The 26,342-nt window shown below is 47.7% G+C and overlaps 2 protein-coding genes across 7 annotated transcripts; one reads left to right on the forward strand and one right to left on the reverse strand.

Annotated features, from left to right (window-relative positions):
• Positions 1-482: 482 nt before the first annotated feature.
• On the reverse strand, positions 483-18,773 carry CEP63 (centrosomal protein 63). Of its 6 annotated transcripts, XM_042878416.1 has the most exons (15): positions 18,476-18,773; positions 16,800-16,977; positions 15,592-15,687; positions 13,333-13,458; positions 12,339-12,452; positions 9,417-9,653; positions 9,072-9,217; positions 8,198-8,326; positions 7,450-7,564; positions 5,968-6,007; positions 5,810-5,886; positions 5,329-5,415; positions 4,289-4,494; positions 3,430-3,736; positions 483-993 (listed from the first exon to the last, which is right to left on the reverse strand). In XM_042878416.1, exons 1-15 carry the CDS (start codon positions 18,517-18,519, stop codon positions 835-837), a joined length of 2,061 nt encoding a protein of 686 aa, XP_042734350.1. In that variant the 5' UTR covers positions 18,520-18,773; the 3' UTR covers positions 483-834. The 6 variants fall into 6 exon arrangements, with proteins under 6 accessions (XP_042734350.1, XP_042734347.1, XP_042734349.1 ...); XM_042878413.1 differs by having other exon boundaries at positions 5,810-6,007; positions 9,417-9,650; XM_042878415.1 differs by having other exon boundaries at positions 5,350-5,415; positions 5,810-6,007.
• A 75-nt stretch (positions 18,774-18,848) lies between these two features.
• ANAPC13 (anaphase promoting complex subunit 13) lies at positions 18,849-22,384 on the forward strand. The gene is made up of 2 exons (XM_042878348.1): positions 18,849-19,044; positions 22,054-22,384. The coding sequence occupies exons 1-2, from the start codon at positions 18,946-18,948 to the stop codon at positions 22,177-22,179; spliced, it is 225 nt and encodes a 74-aa protein (XP_042734282.1). The 5' UTR covers positions 18,849-18,945; the 3' UTR covers positions 22,180-22,384.
• The last annotated feature ends 3,958 nt before the right edge of the window (positions 22,385-26,342 follow it).

Consider the following 26,342-nt stretch of genomic DNA (forward strand, 5'->3'; position numbering starts at 1 on the left):
AGGCACAGCCTGGATTGCAACAGGCTGATAGCAGCCCATGGCAGCTGCAATTACCTCTGCTGGACAGATGGATCTCACTCACTTCTGTGCTCCTCTCCCATTCAATTTCATTGTCACTTCCAACCACTGTTCTTTCTTTTGCAGAAGCTGCAACCAAAATCAGAATACAGCTATTCACTTTTCAGTTATCTTGCAGTACTTCAAGCAGCACACGAGCAAGATAAAGAAGCCAGATATCATACAAACAGCAAAGAGCAGAAGATGAACCAGGAAATAATAATAATAAATTCCAGTAAGGGAAAAATAACTGGGGAAAATGCGGGTGGCCCAAAGGAAGAGGAATTCTATTTCTTGCTTCTTGAAGAACATGACTTGAGGGAAAGGATGGAAAAACTGTCTAAATTGTTCATCAAAGTTCCCAATGAGAATGCAAGATGAGCCAAAACCTTTACTATGTAAATTCGCAGGAAGAAGAAAAGGAATGTTTTTCCACTTTGCTTTATTTCAACGCTTTTACATGTATCAAATACACATAAAATACTTTACATTAGATTTAGCAAATGCTTCGCTTTTAAAAACAACATGAAGTCTTTGCAGGTGGGTGCACAAACATGCATCTCTCCCACAGCCTTCTAGCCCTTGGAAGCTGACCAACAGGTGGTGGGGGCACATTTCCTTTCTGATCTGATGCAGGGCATTCCTGCACATGTTCTTCCCAGCATCCAGCCTGCTGACTCAGCTCCAACAGCAATTGCTTTGCAGGTACCTCCCTCTGCTGCAGTTTGAAACCATGCAAGGAAAGCAGTGCTCCAACTGAGTGCACTTGAGGAAATGTCATTCCTGGTGTCCAAAGTGTCTCACTATCTTTTCACTCTCTTTTTTCAGTTCCTCTATGTGAGCATCCAGGCATTCCAGGATGTGCTGGGATCTCAGTTCTTCCTCTTCCAGGTATCGGGCAGCTACTGAGCCAACCGAAGATGTAGGCAGGGGGCACTGAAGAGAGAAAGGGAGAGCTGGTATTCTGTTATTTCAGCTTCCAATCAGAAACACTGCCGACCAGCAAGTCACCTAACTAAACAGCCCCCTCTAAGGGCCTGCATCATTTCTATGTAATCACTTAGGATTCAGACTGGTATCATTGCTAACTCCTCCATCTCAGTTGCTCCCCACACTAAAGCACTGGGAGCTGGAGTGGAACAGAAACAGCCTTTCCATCTGTTGCTTTTCATGGGGGGAAACCGTGACCCCAGGAGGAGGATTGTTAGGAATTGGCTGCTTACCTTTAGAAACTGGACTTTCACTTCTGTCACCAGCCCCTCCACTGAAGATAACAAGAGGGTTTATACTGTCACAGAACAATTCAAGAGGAGGGCACAAAACTCTCTGCTCCCTCCCCAGAGGTGTTCAAGGCCAGGTTGGATGGGGCCCTGGGCATCCTGGTCTAGCAATAAATGGGGAGGTTGGTGCCTGTGGCAGGAGAGTTGGAGATTCGCGATGCTTGAGGTCCCTTCCAACCCGGGCCATTCTGTGGCACTACAAACCCAGAAGGGCCCGCTCACCCTTCCGGCACCAACTCTGACTCACTGAAGTCCGCATTTTGCTCCTTGTCTTCATAAAAATCACCCTATGCAGCATCACCTCACAACAGGGCTTCCCGAGAAGAGAAGGAATTGCCAGACTGGGCGAGCACCAGGAATCTCTGCTTCCTTTTGTTCTGTATTAATGACTTTCTACTGCGGTCCCAAAGGGAAGCACAGCCAAACTCCCATGGCAGCTCACCAAACTCCACTTCCATTCAGCTAGCAATGAACTATTCTAGATTCTTTCCTTCACAGTCAATGATTGTTCCTGCCACTCATATCACTTACCCACAACTTCTGAACTTACACAAAAATAACACTGTAAGCTAAGCTCAAATAAAGGGTTGAAGAGAAGCTTCCTGCATCGGGGCAGGCAGGTGAATTACAACAGGGCTGCTTCCCATTACAGAAAACTTGCCTGGGTGTCCCGGCAAGACAATGTAACTGGTTATTCCCCAGCCCTGGAGTCCCATGGCTTTCTGGCCTTCTATCAACAAGCAGGAACAAAGAGAAACAGAAAAAAGGCTGCAAATAACAAGCCAGCCTCCCTTGCCTCACAAAGCCTCCTCTCTTGAGGTTAAAGGAACTGATTTAAAGACACAGGTGCCTGACCACCAGCAGGGAGTCCCAGTTATCACCAGCAGAAACATCTGTGCTTCCTCAGAAACTTTCTTTCTCCCTTTCAGACCATACTGAGCAAAACACAACACGTTCCCTTCTACTAAGTATCAACCCCTAGGGCTCCTCAAGGTCTGAAGTGGAGCTGTTTGCACTTCAATCCTTATTCTGCAACCTGAAGAGCTTCCGTTCAGAATTTACAATTCTCTCAGCTCCTAACATTTATTTTCTGAGCATACACACCATCAATTTCAGCCTTGAAACAATTAAGACCTATTTTTGGTCTCAACAAGACCTACAGACTCAACAAGCCTCCTCTTACCCATGCATGAGCCTCACAGACTCTACTTTGGGTTCCCCATAAATTAAGAATAGCTGTTGTCACAGCTTACAGCACACAGCCAGGGGGAAAGAAATCTCTACAGACTGCTCTACAGACTGCTCATGGCCACACATCTGGAGCAAGGACCAGTACTCAGGCTTCAGCCCTTCCCATACTACAGCCCTGCTTTGACAAATTCCAGCATACAATCAGTCCTGGTGTCCCACTGCTACCTCCCCCCAGCTCTTCTCTGTTCCAGTCAGTCTGCAGGCTGGTAATCACAGCAGGCATTGAGATATATGGTCTTAAATACCTCAGGCAAGAAGTGATCAAGCCCAGGTTTCCTGTATGGTGCACAAATGCTTCAGCAGCTGAGCTGCATTAAGAGGATGGAGAAGGTGCAAATACTGCTTCCTGTTAGAATGATCATTGACTGGGAAAATAACAACCTCTGCTTGTGCAATGAAGCACTTCTTCCAAGTTCTCTTATCAGCTGACATAAATGGTGCAAAATGCAACATGCTGACTACTGCAGTCCCATTCAGAGGGACCAAATTCACTGCAATGTGGTCCCAAACCAAAAGCTCAAGCAGAATTCTGAAGCAACGAAGCAGGCTGTGGTGCACAGTGATATACAGCACTACTACAGGGAGAATCATGAGATTCTGGAACTTGCTCAGTGATTGTAACAAACAAAACCTCTCCCTAGAGAGTTCTGACCAATAATTACATGACTCCCCTTGTCCAAGCCTTACCCATCTAGCAGTGCTTTCTCCTCCCTGTTTTAGGTTTGACATACGCTTGCAGAACCACACACCACACAGACAGATCTGTCTCCTTTTGCCATAGGAGAAACTCAGTAGCATCACCAGCAGTTGAATGGCAAAATGCTTCTATAGAACTGCTTACCAAAGGTACAGATTCTTGTTCGTGATTTGACTGCTTGGATGCTCCATCTGGAAAATCTTTGCCATCATCCAGCACAAGGACCAAAGAATCTGTGCCATGGAAGGCACCTGGAGCAGGGGTGGGTGACTCCACACAGATCTTCCTGCTGGTCTGGGTGGGTAGCTCAGCAGCTTCGGGGATCACAGCTCCCATTTCAGCAGGTAAAGGCTGGATCTTCCATCTCTGATGATGCCGAGTAGTCTCGTCAGGCTTGTGATGTATTTTCTCTGTTTGTTCATCCTGTTTATGCTGTGATTCCTGAGTTGTCCTACAAGGCAGGTGTGAAAACTCAACTGATCGACAGTTTGCCTCTTAACAGCTGAATTTCAGCAAGAACTTGGACAGCAGTAACACTTAACACAGAGTTTACTGATAGGCAGTTTGGATTGCCAGAGCTCTCTCTCATTCCCATAGAACCCCCTGATGCACATCCAGTCACCAGGGAATTCCCTCACTCTCCTGCTGCTGCAGATACCAAAAACTACCATATGCACACATCCTAGAAAGGAGAAGAGCACAGCCAACTGTGACAAACCTAATCCTTGCACTGAAACCAGCACATACTGCTTTTCTATCTACAACACAGGCAGTCAAATACTAGCTGGCTTTGCAGAATGCAAAACAGCTGGGACTAAATGCTACTGCACTACTTCAAGCATAAAGGCAGATTCCAAAACAGTCCTTTTTGTTCTTCCCTGCATACTACGTGCTGGAGGAAGATGCTCTTCATAAAGCATATCATTAAGATCCCACACACCTCCATTCCTTCTGTTCTCCTTCACGGTAAGGAAACAGCATCTGTGGGTGATGCAACACTCACCTGCTCTGCACATCCCTGGGCTCATGCTCTTCACTTTGCAACCTCTGAGCAGTGCCCTCAGGCTGACTCTGGCAGACCTGGGTCGTGAGATCCAGTTTCTCCCTGGCCTCTGATAGATCCTTCTTCAGCTGCTGGTTCTCTGATTTTAATTTGTTTAATTCCAAGACATAATCTTCACTGAGTGCTCTCAGGGTGGCATCTTTTCCCTAACAGAGAAGGGCTGATGTAGAACGTAGCTTTTGCAAGATATCATAGACAAATCCAGAGCAAAGTCTGGCAAGTGATTCTGTAAAGCATATTCTATAATTCCATTTTTGACTGGCAAAATTTTCACAGCTTTCATAAGAGCTAATCAATTATAAAGGCCTTATTGTGTCTGCACTGAGACAATATGTTCATCTGCCTAGGAAAGGAAATCCCTATCGTTGCTGGCTGATGCTTTTAACAAGTCATGAAAATATGAGTTACTCAGATGTAGTTCTCACTCATTATCCAAGGCCAGAAGCAGATACATGGCCTTGAGTACTCTCCCAGCTGTATTTCCAGGGTTCTCTCACTTTGTTATGATGGAAACTGTCAGCCTAGGCTGGGAACACTCAGGTGACACCCCAACAAACTGCCTCAGCCTGAGCAGCAACCCAGACAGAAGAACAGCAAGCTGTACCAGGTACTCCCTAGGGGTGTGGGGGAACACATACCCCACTGGTTTAGCTGCTGCTGAGAAATAACCACTCTCTCTGTGAACAGCTTGCTCCCCACCTTCTCCTTCCTAGGCCAGGTGGTATCGTTGCCTTACTTCTATCCCTTTAGCAAAAGGCCTCCCAGCAGGAGGGCAAGGGACACACTCTCATCCCAGAAATCACGAGGTCCTGTGTGGTTACAGCCTGTATCTCAGAAGGACACCAGAGATTCAGAATTGAATTCTTGAGGTAGATAGGCACGAAACAGAAGTGCACCAAAAGTGCACAGTGAGAGGTCTGGGCCAAGAGAACGACTGCTCCCAGGTTGGGGAACCACAATGCTTTCCACCCCACGTGTACCTCCAGCACACCCAGCTCCACCTTTTCCAGCATCTCCGAGAGGTGACGGTTCTCCAGCTTTAAGGTCTCCAGCTGCACTAGAATCACCTAAAGAAACACAGAGGCAAACAACAGCTCAGAAAAAGAACATCATGTGCACATTTCCCACCCTCCATTCAAGTAAAAAGCACACTTTCAGCCATTATTCCTGCACCAGCACAGGGAGTACCAAGCAAGTAACTGTGCACGATCGTTCATTTAGCTTCCAAAGATGCCATCATCCAGACCTATTTAATGTGAGCAATCTCAAAGAACTCAGTAGGGCTGCCTGTCACAGGTTTGAAAAGACAGATCCACCACCACTCAGAAGATCTCACCAGAAGGCTCTCAACGTCTTTGCTTAAAGGCTGCAGACAGAAAGGAATTATAAACACAGCAGGGCAGCATTACAAGCCCTCAGATTCCTTGAGGAGACAGCACACAAGCCTATGGCTGCTTTTACCCTGTGCTCCACTGCTTTCCTCTCTGCTCTTTCAATCTCCATCCTCAGCCGCTGTTCTAGGTCTGACGTGGAGCCGCCTGCAGAGGCAATGGTGATGTCCCTCTGGTGTAATTCCTGTGTCAACCTCGAGATCTCCTTTCTCATCCCTTCCAGCTCACCTCTGTGAATTTGTTCAGCCTGAGAGAGCTGCTCTTTCAGCTGGAGGAAGATTTAAAAGATGTTTCAGCAAAACAGGGAAAACGTTGGGCACGGTGACATAGAATCAAAGCGGCAGAAAGCAAAAAGCTCTATGCAAAAACCCCTTTGCACATGCATGTCCTTCCTGACTGAGAGCCACTTCATCCCAGTCCCTTTCCATACCATAAACAAGGCTGCACGCTGTGGAAGACTGAGCAGCCCCCCAGTCAATGAAATCGCAGTCCCCTGAGCCAACCATTCCGCAACCAAAGGCCCAGGACCTTCCATGGGGACGTGCAGTAACACTTTCATAACACAAAGGAGCAGTCTGCCATGCTGCCTTCCTAAGGCAGAGATGATATCTTTAAATAGCCTTGGCTTGACCTTTCTTATTTGAATTTGTCCAAATGCTTTTGATTCAATAGTAGCTTGTAGCAACTAAAGCTGCCCTTGGCAAACGTCCACAAGCAAGCTATGCACAGGGTAAAAATACACCTCTTTGTTTTCCTAACTCCATTTGATGACCACTAGTCCCCGTATTATGAGAGAATAATCATTCTCTATTTATGTTCCACATGATAGGCATGGCTTTATTTTTAGTACATTCAATCTCATTTATCTCTTTTCCAGTTTGGTAAGTCCTATTCCATTTGGCTCCTTGTATAAGAACCACACCATCCTTCTGGTCATCTTTTTCCACCTCTTGTTTTATTAAATCCCTTTTGAGATACTAGACCTAAATTGCATACACCACTCTGGTAGGAACACCAAATGTTTATTCAGTTCTGTAACAGAATGACAACACAGTGTAATTTCTTCCCTAATATTCTACATGTCCATGCCACCTCAATGCCTCCCAAGCAGATAGAACGGAACAACTGTAACAAATCTCTTTGCTCCTCAAAGCTTGTAGAAGATTAATCAATTGGGTGAATGTTCCAATGCACAGCCAAGCACACATCTCAAGCAGGATCTGCACCTCTGCACATTCAGAACAAGGGATGAAAGACTTCCACAAAACCAAAGTTTTGCTCAAGTCCCAGCTCCTCAATTCACACACGAACAAGAAGATAATTTGAAGCCATAGCTCAAGTAGGATGGGATGTGTTACAGCGGAACATATTTCTTCCCTGCTCCTCTTCTAGTCCAGAGCCTGCAGAAGGCTTAAGCTCAGTAATCCGGGCCTGACTTTGCACAGTTGCCTCTCCAGCATCAGTTTGAGAACATCCAGCTTACACAAAGCAACCTGCACAGCCATGCACGAAAACCTGTGAAACCTCTCCATCTCCCCAGATCTGTTCCCTACCCTCCCCAAGTCCCTGCCTCCACATCACCCCTGGCCTTGGCTCCCATCCACGCTTTGCTAACAGAGCGCTGCAGCCTCTTTGAGGCACACGATGCTCACGGGGAACTGCTGACTCCACGAGTGCCTTTCCCACTCTCCAGGAACAAAGTGATATTACCTTTTTAATCTCCGCCTTTGACTCGGTACGGTGCTCTTCCATTGACTGCAGCTCTTTGATACTCTCAGCCAGCTCTTCACTCAGTTGTACACACCTTGCATTTGAAGACACCAGGCTGGGTGCCAAATGTAAAACTACAGGTTAGAATACCCCAAGAAGGAGAACACGGTCGGGAGAAACTTTGATCTCCCAAGCAGTCTCTCATGTCATAACTGAAACTGGACTCTAACCCAGACATTCCCTCGCTATCCTTTGGGCTTGTGTACCAAAATCCTTTTAAAAGGGATGGGGATGCTGATTTAATAGACACAGCGGTTTCTCATATGTTTCTTTGTCATAATGAGATTACCAGCTTCCCATGCAAACATCTGCCTGAAAACCACCAACTCAAAGAGGAAAACTCGCTTCTAATTCTTATTTCACGGGTTTAGATCAGGTTCTTACAAGCTGCCTGACAAAGAATCCATAACCTATTACAAATGAAGGTGCTAAGCCTAAGCAAGCCAAAACCCTGAAAACACCCACAGCATGCAGTGAAAAGCAGCCAGCCAATTAGCAAAACAGTCTCACTATTAAACTCCAAAATGAATAGCATTTGATTTCTTTCGCCCTTTGATATTTTAAATAAGCCTACAAAAAAAAAAAAAAAAATCAGAGAGACTGCTGAACCTGATGAATACAAAACATTGGGCATTACATTGTTATCCAGGTTTCATTGCAGAGCTGGGGGAAGCGAGCAGACTGCTACCTGTCCTCCAGGTGAGTCACCTCTGCCTGCAACTGCTGCTCCTTCTCCTGGGCAACATCCAGCTGCAGGAGTACATGCTCCAGCCCTGGAGAAGACAACTGCTTCTCCTGCAAGCGTTCCTCCAAGGCCCTAAGCAGAAACAGGAAATCTAAACTCAATACAAAAACATCATGCCTGATTCAATTTCCATTGAATTACCTGAAAAGTCCACAAAGCCTAACACTCAGGAACACTGGCGTGCACTGTGAGTACATGATGTGCGCCGTGTTTCGATGTTGGTCTCCCTGAAGCAGACAGTTTTGCTGCCGTTAGCAGCCACCCAGCAAACACTTGCAAGCAATGATGCAACTGTTGGGGAGCACACAGCACCAGGTGTTGACACAGCCACTGGAACTCTCTGCACTCTGCATACTGCCAGTGCAAAAGGTGAAAGCGAGGTGATTTTCTCACCTATGAGGTCACCTCACCCAGGCCCTAATGTTTCATCATTCATTCAGTGAGAACTTTCACAGACATTCCTAAGCTCAGTGTCAAGTCCTGAAAGTGCCCCAGCACTCAGGTGAAATGGACAAAAGGCCTGCACACAAAAAAAAAAACAACCAGAAACCATGCTTAATATCACCATGCTGCCCCCAGGAACCTCGTGGGGTAGAAAGCTAATTCTTTCTAAACACTTCACTGACAGTCAGTAGATTTCAAGAGCAATGCAACTTACCAAATGCTGTGAGGAAGCACAGCACTTGTGAAAAGCATCAGTGCACTATGCTGGGCATCAAGCAATACAGATCCAACTCTATGAAAACGCTGCTTCTGTCCTCAGTGGGAGAACCTGACATACACATCTGGACACGAGAGCAGAAAGCATGAATGCTACCTGATGAGGATTTCCTTTGTGTGAAGAGTTTCAGTCACCCTGGCCAGCTCTTTTTGCAATTGCTCCTGGTGCAGCTTGGAGCTGTCAATGAAATCCTCCTGAGACTGCAAGGTGGCTCTGAGCTCCATCTTCTCATCCTGTAACACCTGCACAGGAGGAAGAAATGGCTGCTGCAGGGTTTGTTGTAGATTGGTTTGTTGTTATGAGATGCTGAACAGATTTTTAAGGAACCCTTGCAAGCACTGCAGAGCACCACATGGCTACAGAGGCATCTTTGAGGTGAATCAGGAACTTTACAAAGGCTCACTGCTTTACATTCAGCTTCTCAACAATTCCTTCACTGACCTCGAGCATTTTCTTAGATTGCCTCAGTTCTTCTTCAACTCTCTGCTGGTCTTCCAGAATCATGCGATTGTTTTCAGTCAGATCATCCACCCTCATGTTAAGCCTCTCCACCTCCAGCTCGTTGGCACAGACAGCATCGTTGGCTCTCTCCAGCTTGCTGGTTAAGTGCTGGATTTCTGATCGGCTCGCCAGCTCCATCGACTCCAGAATCTGCTTCCGACTGGCAAGCTGACTCTGCTAACAGCAAGTGGCTTGCATTTCATATTTGTACAAAGGTATTAAGGCAAAATTATAGATATTACAGCACACCAAACCTCTGTGCAGAAATGGTGTCTGTTTCTTGGAGCAACAAGTCACACTTTCACAGGAAGCCTGACTGTCTGCCCTCCAGGGAATTAGGGAAGCAGTGCTCCAGGGCCACGAGGCAGGGAAAGCTTCTGAAGGTAGACAGAACAAAAAACCCAAGGGGCCCCTCTGATTCCAAAAGGGGTTCAAAGAGGGTCTCTGAAAAGAGGATCACAAATCACCCAAGCTGTTCAACCATGAGCTAAGGACAAACTGCTTGTTGTTTTCTGCCCATTAACCTAAGGCTGCACCAGCACAGAAGGTTTGCAAATATCATAGAATGGCCTGGGTTGAAAAGGACCACAATGATCATCTACTTCCAGCCCCCTGCTGTGTGCAGGTCACCAACCAGCAGCCCAGGCTGCCCAGAGCCACATCCAGCCTGGCCTTGAATGCCTGCAGGAATGGGGCATCCACAGCCTCCTTGGGCAACCTGTTCCAGTGCCTCACCACCCTCTGGCTGAAAAACTTCCTCCTAATCTCCAACCTAAACCTCTCCTGTCTCAGTTTAACACCATTCCCCTTGTCCTATCACTAACCACCTTCATAAACAGCTGCTCCCCCTCTTGTTTATACACTCTCTTCAAGTATTGGAAGGCCACAATGAGGTCTCCCTGGAGACGACGCACAAGATGACCCAGTCATTACCTCCACGCCAGGTCAGAAAGCAATTCCTGGTGCACAGGGAGGAAAAAAGCCCCACCAAGCAGATGAAACCCTGAACTGGGTGCAACCACTAATTATGCTTTGCTTTATGCAATAAAATACATCTTTCTGACAGCTTGCTTCAATGCTCACTTTGAATGTTTCATTGTTTTAATGGCAGACAAAAAAAAAATCATAGTTATAAGGAATGCCTGACTAGCAAACAATGCATGCAGTATTATTTACAAGCACAATGCTTTATTTCATGGCATTTCTTTCCACAGAGCTGACTGGGGAAACGTAATAAGCCAGCTCTGAGAATTATTCCCTTTACCTATTCCCTTTTTGTACAGTACCTTATAATTGCTAAAGGCTGAAACAAAATATTGGAGCGGTCCTTTCCTCCCCATACCTAAGAGCAGCAACTCCTGCTGGCTTCAGAATCGCCCCTTGTCTGACACACAGTGCCTCACAGCTGAGCAGACTGCAGGAGCACCGCCTTTAGAAGGCTGTGGTATAATTTGGATTACAGCCTTTTCATTATTTGAATAGTCATGACAGAAAATGTAATCAAGAAGGGGCAAGAGTTCAGCACACAGCCCAACGAGACGCCGTGGCACACGACCTGAGCATTTATTTCTGCATTAAGGAGACACTTCAGCAAGCCCTCCTTTCCAGGCACAGGACAGCACAGAAATCAAGGTTACCCCGTGGACTTGGAGGACTGTGTGTATTGCATGGAGGTGCTCAGCCCTACCTGCCACTGCCATAGGCAGCAATGACAGGTGTGAGGAAAGCCAGGTGAAAGATGAGAAGTGCTCCGTGGTCGCAGATCTCAGCTTGACCTCATGCCAGAAAGCAGCCAGACATACAAAAATGCACTGAAACATCCCAGAGAAGAATGGAGTATTTTCACACTGGGATTCTCAAAGAAATGGAGGGCTCAGGCAGTCTGCTCATAGGGACAGTGCACCTAACCTACCTACACTGCTAAGGAAAAACCACCCCAAATTTCTGCTCTTCTGCTAAGCAGTCGGTTCCTCTGTGCTCCACGATAGCAGCCCACACTCCAAGGACACATCTGCTCTCAGACAATTGAGCTATCAACGACACAAAGACAGCAGAGCAGCAAGACCTTCTGCTCAGTGACTGCATTGTAGATCTGCTGGTGTCAGCCTCTCACAAAGCCCCTGTCAGAGCCCAGCTTCAGCCCTGCCATCACACACATCCTCCTCGCAGGAGCTCCCACTCAAGAGCAGCTCAGCAGCCCATTAAGTGTGAAGCCCCCAGCAAGAGGTTCTTATCAGTGCCTGCTGTGATTGTGGCAGTGTGATGGCACAGATGTGCTCTCAGTCAGTTCACCTGGCTCTGCTGCAGCACCACTAACTCACCCAACGACCAGCTTTTCAGGGACGGCAGCCCCACTATTCCTTGTCTCCAGGAGATGAAAAAGAAAGGAAAGGAACAGGACTGAAAAACGCTGTTAATTCTGCACTTTGTGGAAATATTTGCCATTGGGGAAGGCTGTTTTTCAACCCCGTGCTCTGAGCTGGACACAGAAGGTACATTTTTAGCTACTGGCAGGTAAACAGCTTCAAACTAAACAACCTGATGGAGCAGCTGCTTTCAAACATCATATGCTGTGGTCTCTGGCTCTCAGGGAAAGCTCCATCCTTCGGTCTTCTCTGCTAATTGGAGTGGGGGAGTGAGAGCAGCAAGAGGTTTACCTAACTTCTGTTGACAGCCTCCAGATCTTTTTTCCACACAGCACTTAGACACGTAAAGCTTATTCCATTGGGACATTAAAAGTCATTTCAATGGCAACCTAAACTGGATTCGAGCCTGAGAGATTTCATTAGTCTCTTCCCCCCTCCCTGCCCTCCCACCTGCTGCACAAACAGAACAGAAACTTTCAGCACATATTAACCGTACCTGAATGAGCTCAGACTGCTCAGCCAAAGCCTTCCTCTGTGCTTCCAGTGATGCCACCTGCTGCTGGTAGAGCAAACGCTGCTTCTCCCAGTCAAGTGATTTTTGACGGAACTCCTGCAAGGGCAGCAGGGATGGCTTAGAGCAGCACATCCACACAGCTGACAAGATTGCCCCCTCCCAGCTCGTACCCATGTTTGCTCTCCCTCCTTTCCACATCCTCACACACCTTCCCTCGCAGCAGGGAAACCATTAACCAGCCATCTGATGCACCGTCTCAGCAGCACAAAACCCCTCTCACACTGTGCTCAGTGCTGCGTTTCCCTCCCTCCCAACTTAAAATATCAGTGTCAATTATGGCTGTTTACAGACGTTAAGTGCTAAAAGGCTCACAGCTCGTCACTTGGGTTTGCTGTCAGAGGTTTAGCAATACAGACTGACTTTGCAAAACAGGCCATCACCAGAATCACTGGCAACCACTAACTGCAGAGCTCCAATGCTATCCTCAGCTCCAGCAATTGGATGCTACATCTTACCCATGCCTCTGTTAGCCTTGTCTAGAGGTACACTGGAGAAAAACAGAGCCTGGTGAAGCCCAGCACAGCAGGGAGATTAAAGGACAAGACATGGCTGAGAAGAAGTTTTGTTTGTAGCTCCTCCTCCCTCCAAGAAGTGAGATGACAGCCTCACCACACGGGAATTCATTCCACTCACACAATTAATTGCTCTTCCAGCACTTTCTTCCTTTTACTCAAAACTGAAGAATAAGAACTGCAAAATAGTTTACCCTGTGTACTTAGAGGCTCCAGTGCAGGAAATACTCTTTATGACACAAGCAATTGAGGAGAGCTTCACCAAGAGAGTAGGTGAAGAGTACCTCTGGATCAGGATTCACAGTGCACTTCCTAGTTGTCTGAATAGAGTCACCCAAAATAGTGAAGCCCAAAAGTCAGCTCATACATATGAACCAATTAGCAGCTGCTTCCCCATCTCCTACCTCCAGCTTCCTGCTCAGTCGGCTCATTTCAAAATGGTCGTCCCCTTGCCTCTTGTTGGCCTCTTCTCTAGCATCTCTCAGCTGTTTCTTCTGCAGCTTCTCATAGCTTCTCCTCAGCCTAGCCAACTGCAAGAATTCAGTGAAAAGGGCAACTTTGTTCAAGGCCAGCGGGCAGGAATTAAACAGCACACTGAAGGAAGGCAAACAAAATAGCTTCACGCAAACAATTCCCCCAATCAAGGCCACACAGCTTGCAAATGAAGATTTCTATTTGTATAATGAGCCTATTATACTGATAGGATCACAAAATACGCTGAGTTGTATAAGAGGAGCAGGATGCCACGCTTAAGTCATGACATCAGCAGCTCCAATTAGACCTCTGTCTTATCACAATGGGAGCATGACTGAAATACTGATAAGATGGAGGTCTATATGTAGCTGTTAACGTGGCATCTCCTCTCTCTACAGGTGGCTCCAAGTCTCTGTAGCAGCAGCAGGACCTGAGGTCCATCTCCTGGTGCCAAACACAGGGGCAGTTCTACATTCTTTGAGGTTAAAGTGAAGCTCAGGTGAGAACTGGAACTCTCCCACTCGGCAGGAGAAGGAAGATTTGAGAATTGTCATTATACATAATATCAACACTACTTCATCTGTCATCCTCTCCTTAGATACACGACGTATTTCACAATAAGTGGAAAATGCCAACAGAAAATAACACTCCTACACCTACTGCTAGAATGCTAAACTCTTATCAGAAGCACAAATGAGGAAAAAACAACCAACACTTAAATGACCCTCTGTGCAAACCATCACTTGCAACTTCCACATATTTTTCCATCTGTTGAGCTCCCCAGCTCAACTATTTAAACAAGCTAAGTTTCCAAACGGTCACTATGAACCTCAGAAGACATCATCCCCAATTTGGGAACCGATGGAGAACTGACATCTCAATCAAGACCTCATGACCACACAGTGGTCAGGAAAGGTTCTCCAGGGTCCTGAGTCAGCAAGGTGCTTAAGCACATTCATTGGGAATGGACAGAATGTGTTTTGCCAAACGAGTCAGGAGATCACAAGCACTGGTTTATTCTTTCAGCAATCTCAGACAGGTGGACACTGTACCTGTAATTTTACTGGTAACGGTGGTAAACTGAGATAGAAACAATTTCCCCAATTAGTACTAACAACAGACTAAGGAATAGTGCAGCTTAATGCCATCTACATGAATACTTCATGGGTAAAACACAAGTGCACAGCAATTTTAACCACAAGACACACACTATATTCTAGCCATTGCAATTTAGGCTGATCTGGCCAAAGCACCTTAGCCTTGCTCTGCAGCCTATCCACTATTTCAGTGGGAACATCTCCTGTTAATCACACTGAGCAGGAAGGTGTTGTAAATGAGGACAGATGCCTTCTGTCACCAAAGCTGAGGCTACCAAATTAATTTAAGTTATGGCTTACAGTGAGCATGAACCAAGCTGAACTCTCCAGGGAGAAAAGATCAGTGCTCTGCTGGCTGCTCATGCCTCTTAACTCACTGCTTCTGACAAGCAAGCGGAGACAGGCAGAATGAAGGCACCAACATGGAATGCTGCTGTTCCACCTGCAGGACACAGTGCATGTACCACCTTGAGGTGAACAGAGCTTGTCGAGATGGAAGCTCTGACATCACTTCTTTCAAATTATTCTCCGAGCATTCTTAGGTTGTTTTGGTTTTTAAGACTGATATGCTTTGAGAGAACAGAGGCCCCTTCAAACAAAATCAGACTCAGTGGAAGCAAAATGATGACAAGGCTGCATTCCGATCTGATCTCAGTTTCTCCATAGAATCAAGGCCGGTTCCACCACCACCCATTTTAATTTAAGGAAGTGCTGAAGGAGCAAACTGCTGCTGCCTGTACCCATAGCAACTTCCATACAAGCACTGTGGTGACTACGCTTGGCAAACAGAGGAAGTTTTTGCACTAAACCTCTGCAGATGTCTAACGTATGAAAACTGCAACTTAGAACATATTCTCATTCCTGAAGATTTCCTCGTCACCACGTTCCCCTGACGTGCCAAAAATAGGGCCAGCAAAGCACAAAAACATCACTTTGTGCTCAGTGCTCTCTTCCGTAAGAACACAAACACCAAAAGAATGGGAAGCTTTAAAACCATGACACTTAAGCAACGGCAACGATGCCAAGCATTTCACCTACCTGATCACATATCAACTGGGATCTAGAAACCAACCTTCCCTTTTTGAAACTCACCTCCTCTTGAAACTTCTTCAGCTGCTGCTCGTATTCCCTAACCAAGTCCTGTTTGGCTGTTTCCATGTCTTCCAGCTGCTGCCGTAACTTACCAACCTGAACCAAGAATTAAAAAGCAGATGAACAGAACGCAGACAGATTTCACTGGCTGTAAAACAGAGGGATTAGTCTTCATTTCATAAGTATACACAGCAGTGGAAGTGGTAAATGAATGTTAAGAGGTCCCAGTTTCCCAAGATGGGGTGAGTCCTTTTGAAACAAATTTAGCTTATGTCCACATCTCTGGTTGGCTGGGATGAGAACTGCCTCAGTTCTGGCCTCGTGTTTTCAACCAGTGCCTCTTTCCACTTGTTGAGATGAAGCTGACACTTTTGCCTTGCGCCAAGAGGTTGCTTTTCTTTGTCATTTTCATCAAAATGTTTATTATAAACATCCATTATGATTTCAAACTACCTACCAGGAGAAGAGATGGCCATGTCATTCTCTTACCACAGTTAGATGAAGCAGAGATTCCAAATAACGCATGGACAAAGAAAGAAACAGTGCTTTGAAATTCTTGGGAAAGACTTCCCTTCTCTTGATCCAAATCCTCTCATTCCCCTTCTTTTTTCCCCTCACCCTTTTCCCTTTTCCCATCCACGACCCAGAGTAGTCACCTTTCTAAACGCAGGTCCAGAACACAGCGAGCCAATAAACAGGCAGCACAGTAAAGTCAGAAGAAATCATCAGTGAAAATTCATATGAATAAACCAAGAGTATGAATATACTGCAGCAGTGCTTTTAACCATAATGCACAATTTTGAAATCAGCGCTCACTTCTGGTGGTAAAACGTACCACGGGAGGCTCCTGCCTTACTTAGCACAGCTATTTGCTGATCTTAACTCTTTGCTTCAGCTTGACGTTTAAGCAAACACAAAGAGGAGGACATTTTTCACACAGGGTGGTGAGGCACTGGCACAGGTTGCCCAAGGAGGCTGTGGATGCCCCATCCCTGCAGGCATTCAAGGCCAGGCTGGATGTGGCTCTGGGCAGCCTGGGCTGCTGGTTGGCGACCTGCACACAGCAGGGGGTTGGAACTGGATGAGCATTGTGCTCCTTTGCAACCCAGGCCATTCTAGGATTCTATGAAACAGCAAAAAAAAAAACCTAACTCAAAACTGATGAAAAAGTCAGCAAACTCTGAAGTTCACGTGCAGCCTTTCTGTACCTCTTTATGCTTTTCCTCCAGCGCAGCCCTGGCAGAGGAAAGTTCCTGCTCTCGAACACCCAAGCAAGCTTCCAGCGCCTGGGTCTGTCCCTCCCATTCCGCCTTCTTGTGAGCCACCATGATGTCAATCTGCTTCATAAGCTCCTGCAGCTCAGCTTCACAGGATGTCAGGAACCCACTGCGGAAGGGAGCGAGCTTCAGGTCACAAAGAGGAGCACAGAGGTCCTGCATCCCCACACCAGTGATGCCAGTGATTGGTGTGGAACATCACCGGGCAGAGACCTAAACTTGGCAGTGACCAACGGGGCATGCTTTGGAAACCACAGTCAGAAGAAATGGCCCCCATGCTTTCACATGTAGTGTGTTTTGTCTTCTAATGTCACTGCAAGCCCCCATGACCACTGGTCCCTTTGCCTTGCATTACCTAAGTAACCACAACATGTTCTGCCCATCTTTTGCATTGCCCCTAATTGCTCTCCAGGCACGGGCATTTTATACCCACTTTCAGTCATCAGAGAAACCTCCCAGCTCCCGAAAACAAAGGTGTATCACAAATGCAGACAAACCCCTAAGTGGAAGGGGTTGGATGACAACATGATAATGAAGAATAAAACATCCTCGATCCATTGGGGAGAGCACGCTCCCTCGCGATGCTGCAGCTTCTAATTTGGTGCAGTAATTATTGAAGCCAATTCAACCAACTCCTGTAAAACTTCACAAGTGCTAAGCTAGGGACAATATTAAGGCTTGCAAGATACAGCCCTGGAGGGCTGTGAACTCCATGATGATCTTCACCCCTTTAATTTGACTGTCAAATGGAAGGCTCTGGAAAGGAGTGGAAATCAATAGGTTAAGGGATTGAAATTTCTCTGCTCCCCCAGAGCATACGCAGACTTCACAAGCTGACAGTTTTTCTATAGGGAAAGAAGTAGCTCTTACAGCAGCCAAAATCAGTTAAATTGGAAGTTCACCCTGGCCTGCGAGTTAACCAAAAATTAGCAGCTATTATGCACAGCAAGAACATTTCCTTCTCAGCATCTGCTGATACACAGCTATGTCTAGACTGCATTTATGCAGCCAGTTAGCTGTAGAAGATGCAGCACTGAGTCACATTCTCAAAGATAACGATGAAAATGGTGTCAGTGTCTTTGGTTTCGTGTATAAATAAAGCATTGTTATTCCATTACTGGCACTGCAGCCTCTCTCTGGGATCTCCAAGTCCAGAGGCCTTCACCTAAGGGTGCCTCAGGGACAAATGGGTGTCTGCAGCTCCAGCACAAGCAGGAAGCAACCAGGCGCTCTCAATACAAACACGTCTCATTAACCTCACTGGGCTCTTAAGAATAGTATTTATTCACACTGCTACTTAGCGTCATTCCTGATGCTACAAGGCAAGAGGGGGAAAATAAACGGGTAATGTTTTTAGAGAGGCGAAACACGGAGATGCTGACACTACAGGCTGCAAGGCGGCGAGGGATCGCTGCAAAGTGCCGAAGCAGCCACGGTGCTGCAGCCACTGCGTGCTGCACCGTCCGCCTGCAGGAGGTACCAGATGAACACCAAGGGCCCCACTGACACCAGGAAGCTTGGCAGAAGGGTGGCTCGCGTAGAGCGTAAGAAGGAAGCCCTACAGGGAGAGCGTTGTAAAGGACTGGCACGCACTCGTGCATACGTACCTCCCCTGGCCATTCCTCTGCATTCCCGCCAGCAGAGCCTCCATCCCCCAGCGCCGGTGGGTTCAGCAGCGGGGAAAGCACGCAAAGCAGCGGTCACCACCGCATCCGCGGGCAGCGGGAGGGGAAAGGTGGGGAAAACGCACAACGCCACGAGAAGCGGGCAGAGGCACGAAGTGACGGGGCAGACAAATGCTTGGTTGCTACAAGAAGGCTGTGCGCCGGGGGCACCGGGCACACCGAGCACACCGGGCACACCGGGGGCACCGCGCCCGTTCGCAGAGCGCTGCCGACCGGGGCGGGGAGGGCACGGCGGCGGCCGGTGATGACGGTGGCGGCGGGCGCCGGAACACCGCGGCGGGATGGGGCGGAGCGCTGCTGGCCGCTCCGAGAGCGTTGGGCCGCCCGAAGCGCCGCGCGTCCCCGCGAGCCGGGGGGTTGGGAGGGGTACGGAGCTGCCTCGGAGGGAGAGGATGGACAGCGAGGTGCAGAGGGACGGCCGCATCCTGGACCTGATCGATGACGCGTGGCGGGAGGACAAACTGCCGTACGAGGACGTGGCCATCCCGCTGGTAGGTGCGTGGCGGTACGAGTGCTCCCAGCACATAACGGCTGGGCTGTCCCGAAGCTGCTGGGGTCACAGAATCACAGAATGGCCTGGGTTGAAAAGGACCTCAGTGCTCATCCAGTTCCAACCCCCTGCTGTGTGCGGGGTCCAGCAGCCCAGGCTGCCCAGAGCCACATCCAGCCTGGCCTTGGATGCCTGCAGGGATGGGGCATCCACAGTCTCCTTGGGCAACCTGTGCCAGTGCCTCACCACCCTCTGGCTGAAAAACTTCCTCCTAATATCCAACCTAAACCTCCCCTGTCTCAGCTTAACACCATTCCCCCTTGTCCTATCACTACCCACCCTCACAAACAGCCGTTCCCCCTCCTGTTCATACGCTCCCTTCAAGTACTGGAAGGCCACCATGAGGTCTCCCTGCAGCCTTCTCCAAGCTCAACAAGCCCAGTTCCCTCAACCTTTCCTCATAGGGAGCTGCTCCAGCCCTCTGCTCATCTCAGTGCCTCCTCTGGACCCCTCCAAGAGCTCCACGTCCTTCATGAGCCAGCAGTGTGCTCTTGCAGCTTGGAAAGCAAATGGTATCCTGGGCTCCATCAGACGAGGGGTGGCCAGCAGGGGCAGGGAGGTGATTGTCCCCCTCTACTCAGCTCTTGTGAGGCCCCATCTGCAGTACTGCATCCAGGTCTGGAGCCCCCAGTACAAGAAGGACAGGGAACTGTTGGAGAGGGTCCAGAGGAGAGCCACGAAGATGATCAGGGGGCTGGAGCACCTCCTCTATGAAGACAGGCTGAGGGAGCTGGGCTTGTTCAGCCTTGAGAAAAGAAGGCTGCGGGGTGACCTCATTGCAGCCTTCCAGTACCTAAAGGGAGCCTACAAACAGGAGGGGAATCAACTCTTTGAAAGGGTAGATAACTGCAGGACAAGGGGAAATGGTTTTAAGTTGAGGGAGGGAAGATTTATGTTGGATGCCAGGGGAAAATTCTTTACAGAGAGAGGGATGAGGTGCTGGAACAGCTGCCCAGAGAGGCTGTGGATGCCTCATCCATCCCTGGAGGTGCTCAAGGCCAGGTTGGATGGGGCCCTGAGCAGCCTGGTCTAGTGTTAAATAGGGAGGTTGGTGGCCCTGCATGAGGCAGGGGAGTTGGAGATTCATGATCCTTGAGGTCCCTTCCAACCCTGGACATTCTGTGATTCTGTGATTCCTGTACTGGGGCCCCAGGCCTGGACACAGTACTGCAGATGGGGCCTCACAAGAGCTGAGTAGAGGGGGACAATCACCTCCCTCTCCCTGCTGGCCACCCCTTTTTAATGCAGCCCGGGATATAGTTGGCATATTTGTCTTCCTAATCACTTTTCCAAATGCATCTTTGCAGTTGCCACTTCAAGGACAGCAGTAAACACACTGCTCTCTGCAGGTAGGATTCCCTGCCTGTGAACCCTTCGCCATAAAGAGACATGGCAGCCATAGAATCATAGAATTTCTCAGCTTGGAAAAGACCTTAAAGATCATCAAATCCAACCACAACCAAACCATCCTACCATTGCACAGCTGTACCACTGCTAGGCCCCACCTCAGCCATTTGGGAGCTCTCCATGGATACGGATGTATGTGAGGATCCTCCCCTTGTCTGTTAGCACAGGCGTAATTTGGCTAGCACCAACGAAGTAGTCATGCCAAAATCATGGCATCTGATAAGCTGATGGTTTCTGCCAGCAAAGAGACACTTCCAAATTGCCAGTGACATCACTTGGGCTTTAGTCCTTACATCACAGTGTGTCATCACTCTTGGAAGAAGTGCAGCTCAGGACCTTCTCAGCAGAGGAGGCGAGAAGCAGCTACTCTCCTCCAAAATTGATAATACACAGCAATTCCTGCCAAGAGGGAAAGGCTTTGCAGAACTGTAGTTCTCAGGGAGGAGTACCCAACCCCTCCTTTGCTTAGGATAATGCGTTTTTGAGGCAGGCTATGTATCACAAACCGCTTCTTTGCTGATATTTGCCATCACCCTGTGTCCAGGTTGAGAAACATTATGGCAGCTTCAAAGCAGGAAGCCTCATCAATTGACAATAAAAACAAAGGTGTAGTTGTGGATGTGCAGATCCCCGGGGATGGGACTGGCTCTGATCATATGGAGAACCAGCACAAATCCAAGGAGATCTGATCAGAAGCTCTGTGAAGGAGCTATCAGAATGGCTGTAACGTGAGAGCCTATCCTGAGCATCTGATCAGTGCTCACTGCAGAGACCTCCATCAGCTGGCATGGCCCAAAGTCATTTGCTTTTCTCTGAAGGGATTTTATGTGGCTCATACTGAGATTTCTGGAGATCCAGACTCAGAGTTCTTGCCCCGTGTCTTCTGGAATAACACACTTTGTGACTGCACCGATGCAGCAGCACAGGGAACAAATAACGTAAGGAAGTAAAATGAAATCACATTTAAACTCTCCTTCCTCCTCCCTGCATGCTGAGCAGCCTGGTGTTGCACTTGGTGGGGGTTTCTGACATCTCCTGTTGTTACAGCAGAGCCACACCAGAGTTCCACGTGTAGGAAGAGGAAGGATTTCTCACCTTGCCATAAGAAAGGGATTTGTTACAAAGCCAGCTGTCTCAATACAGCTACAGTAAATGCAATATCTGTATTCTGGGCAGCGACAAAGAAACACAATCCAAACAAGCAGTGGAATAATTGCACCATGCTATTATTTACTTATTTTGCATTTTCTATATATTCTCCTTCACTGCATGCGCAGTCTGAGTACATAGCAAGGCCCCAGGGCCCTGGAAAGCCAATTTACCTTTCAGATGAAGCATCATAATCATATGAAAAGAACATTGTTCCTCACTGGGCTTAGTAATATTTTAACTGAATCAGTATGTATGATATGTATTGTTCAGATGCCCCCTCTGGTCTCATTTGTGGATTTTTGTATTTATTCATATGAAGTCTTCGTCACCTGCTCCTTTTAGGAAGCTTGTTATGCACAGAATGCTTTGTACCCTTTTTTGTCGTTCTCAGAATGAGCTCCCTGAACCAGAGCAAGACAATGGAGGTACAACGGAGTCTGTGAAAGAGCAAGAAATGAAGTGGACAGATTTGTCTCTGCAGTATCTCCATGAAAACGTCCCTCCCACGGGAAACTAATGAATCCAGGGGACTTCATGTAAAATTATATCTTCTGTTAACTTATTCTTTAGTTGGTGCCAATTCTGTTCTTAAATGTTTTCTACACGTGATAAAAATGTACTTTTCACTGTCTGGAGTTGTTCTTGCATTTCAAAACTCGGGATGGGACGTTTGTGATCACGGAGGTTTTATATCCCAAGAAATAAAACTGTGTTTTGTGTTAGAGTTTGCTATACAAAACCCAGATAACCACAGGTCAGTGGTGGCACTGGACATTGCCAGTGCTGGCCTCCGTATATTTTCCAATACACATTGTTTAAACAGTGCCATTTGTGCTAAGATGATTGTTACTCAAAATCACTGCCTTTTGGCTGAGGGAAAAGCCAGCCCAGTGAGTGACAACAGCTGCTCAGATGAGCTGTCTCAGAGGGAAACAGCCAGCTAAGTGAAGTGATGGGGAGAAGGAACGAGGGGAGCTTAGCTTCAGGCAACAAAAATGTTACCTCTTCTTATGCTGAGAAGAAAGGCAAGGCCCTCTTTATTTCTTTACCTCATTTTATCTCTGATTCTCAAACATCTTTTGCAATAGGTAAAAGCCTTCTGTTCATCTTGCGTGTTTCACTCTTGGACTGATTCCTTCACACCGTTGGCAGAACTCGCTAAGGAGAAAATATTTTGACAGTTTAGGACTACTGGTAGAGGTGAGAAAGAATCTGGAAGGAAAACAATATTTCAGAGTATTTTCTATTGCCAGCGCATCAGAAAATAAAGCCATTTTTCTGGAGCCCACAGCTTCCAGATTCCGCAGAAATCTTTTGGGTATCTTTTCACAATGTTTATCCCCTTCAAAATCAACAAAACCCAACGTTGACCCTGTGTGAGTAGCACATGGAGCATGTCAGGAGTCCTGTGGGGCTGTGAGTGCTGAGCTGCAGGAGGATGCTCAGTTTGAGGAAAAAAACTGGGGCTGCTCCTGCCTGAGGAGATAGCAGTGCCTGCACTGAGCCAGCAGTGTGCTCAACTGAACAAGAAGGAGTTGCAGGCAGCCAGCAGGCTGTTCAGGATTAACCCAAGCTTCATATGATAGTACAGACCGAAGAAACAGCTCCGCCGCTGGGAACTGTAAAAGTTCAGCTCCTCTCTGCATCTCACCAGGGGCAAAACAGAGCTTGGGCTTAATGAGGTATTTCTGATCCTCCCCATGTTCCTCTCCCTGTAAAGAAAACACTAGAAGCTGCGTGGTGGCTTTGTCTATGTAGCAGCCATCTCTGTTTTCTCTTCCCCTCCCCTCTCTCACTCCATCACAAACTCCATCCCCATCGCACCAATTTTGCCACGAGATTTTCCAGCTCCGATTTCAGGCTTCCTTTCCCAGCCCTGACAGTTGTCCCTGCATCTGCCATCTTCTTAGTGTCCAGCAGGGACAAAAAAAATAGCCTTTCTCACTTGAATTGGATTCACAAGGTTCCAGCAGGGCTATAAGAAAACATGGTGGGGATACCAGATATATGAACGCTATCCAAAACAGCAGCTTCTGGGCAGCATGTATTGAGTTGAGCTGCGACTTTCCCTTTGTCAGGATGGAGTGGCGCCCATCCACAGCCTGCCTGAGGCTGCAGGATGGTTACAAGGGGGTGAGAAGAGATGCTGGGCTTCCACCTGCTGGAGACAGCCGGAGCGTGGGAGAGCCAGAGGGACACGGATGGGAGCGTCCCAATGCTACGACGTGGGGTCCTGGGAAGCTGAGCGCTGGCCCTGCCCCGATGCCTATCAGCTTTGCACACCTACGTTCTCCACTGCCTTTTGACACTCTCTGCAGAAGATGAACAGGCACGCAGCGATTTCAACACAGGCAGTCAGACCGCTGCTCACAGTGTGATACTGAGCCATTTCTTGTCTTTCATTAGTCACAGCCCAGGGCGAACGATATTTAAAATCAGGGATCCTGCTACAAGAGAAGGTGCCCCACCTTTTGAGAAAGAAGGGCCAGTTGTATAACTTCAGACCCGTCTTCATTTCTTGGCTGGGAACTTCCTCCTTTCACCACACCTACATGACTGGCAGAAAAAGAGAGCAAACAGCTGTCAGACACAGCAAGCACATGCCAAAGAAACCACAGGACCCGTAAGATTTTCTACCTGTAGAAGTTCCATGCTGAGGCTGTGTGTCACGTTCTTCTGCCTTTTGTATGGGGTGAAAACAGGTAGGAAGTCGATCGTTTTGATTCTTTTGTTCAGTATAACGCTTACTCTGCTTTGGAGGAGCAGAGAGAGAACCTATCTGCCCTCTGCATTATAAGGTTACTGTGTAGGATTTTTCACTAGCATTAGTTGTCTTAAAGCAAACTGTCTTGGTTTTGTGAACTGAAGAATTCCAAACATAAAGCCAGAAGTCATTTGTATGATCTCTTCTTCACTTTGCAAACATTTCTCTTATACAAGCATCATCAAACTCAACCATCGACACTCAAAACGTCGTCTGAAATCTTCAGAGAAGAATGATTTCTTTTCAGCAGCGCATTACATGACAGCCACAAAGGATGAATTAGCATTTATGAACGCTGAACTTCACTTGGTATCCTCGTGGCCCCATCAAGAATCAACCTGTTTAATAATCAACAAATGTGCTGCCTTCTGTTAGTGCACACATGGGAGCACGTCGCCTGCTTTGTGAAGCTGCAGCTCCACGCTTTGCAGGGAAAGCAAATAGGATTTAGGACTACCTAAAGTGTTCCCAAAAAGGCAGATGGTTCATCAGGTTCCTAGGGCAGCCTTGGAGGTCTCGTTTTGCTTATTGTGATGAATACATAGTAGAGATACTAAAGGCCATTTTATGAGGTGGAGGGCAGACCCTTCGTGTGGAAAGCATGGGAACACTCAGTAATGCTGCTAAGGTTTGCTGTGTGGCAGTGCTCGAAGCTGGCCACTTTAGTGCTGATGCGTCAGGGTCTCTTGAAACAAAAGGCACATCCCAGGCAAGGTAATGGTGCTTTGGAAGTCAGGGATGCTGCAGGCTGCCATGGGAGCAGCAGCACGCTGGTTGGAGGTCTGCAGAAGGTGCTAAGCAGGGAGCAGTCTCTTGGTGGGCTCTGTGAGGCAGTGTGATCTCCCAAAGCTCACAGTTAGGACAGCCACAGATGTGATAGAAGTGGCACAGATGAAGTGATGATGAGGAGAAACCTTTTGGACCTTCCCTTTGCAAGAGGCCAAACTGGCGGAGTTAAAAAACGGAGATGCCATTCTTTCTGTGCAGAAAGCCTCAAAGATGAGAACCTTCCTGTCCATAGGCTGAACACCAGGACAAAAGAAAGGGAAAGTCTCCAAACACCATCTCCAAGGAAGGAATGAGAGAGCAGCCCAGGAGGACGCAAGCCTTACGTGGCACTGAGTGCAGCCACTGCTGCAGGCTCTGCCCAGCACCATTCTCATGGCGCTCCACCTGCTCCTGGTCTCCAAAAGCCAGCTGTGCTGAAGATGCCCCTCCTGCTGCAGGCACACCTGAGAGGCTGATCTCATGCTCAAGGCAGAAGATGTCCAGCTCCAACACAGGAATATCAAAGCAGATCGCTTTGGCTTCTGCTGAAGCACTGAGGCATGAGAGCAGCTTGCCTAGCAAAGCAGTGTTTGCCATCCTGTGCTTATCAGGAGGAGTGAATGCAGGATCCCCAGCTGCCCTCATGTGTCAGCTCCTGTGACACACAGCCATGCAGCAGGGGGAGAAGCTGGCAGGCTTTCCCCCTCTATCAGCACTCATCTGATCTCCTTAATGAAAACAGAACAAATTTAACAGGCTTGGTGCAGAAATAACAATGCTTTTTAAATGCTTCCTGTTTTAGGTTTAAGCAAATCCTGAGCAGCTCTTTAATAGCCCTTCTGTGGCAGAAGGTTTGGGTCGCTCTGGTGCCAACCAAGTGCTCCCCAGGGCAAGTCACAGCACGGCTCAGAGATAGGAGACAAATGAAGCAATCAGAGCAGCCTTGCACCATGTAGAAATAGTTCTGGTCCAGCATTTCTGCCTGCATTTCTATGTCCTCCGTGGCAGTAAGGATGATTAACAATAATGCATAACAATGCTGTACAGGAACTAAAACACATCGAGTTATTAATCAAAGATAAATGTGGTTTTATTTTCTCTCATACTGCAGTAGCACCTAAAGGAGAGTCGCCCAGTGTCACTGTGTA

Source organism: Lagopus leucura, unplaced genomic scaffold (genome assembly GCF_019238085.1).
Source record: "Lagopus leucura isolate 7727_CA_CO unplaced genomic scaffold, USGS_WTPT01 Super-Scaffold_100021, whole genome shotgun sequence".
Taxonomy (NCBI): Eukaryota; Metazoa; Chordata; class Aves; order Galliformes; family Phasianidae; genus Lagopus; species Lagopus leucura.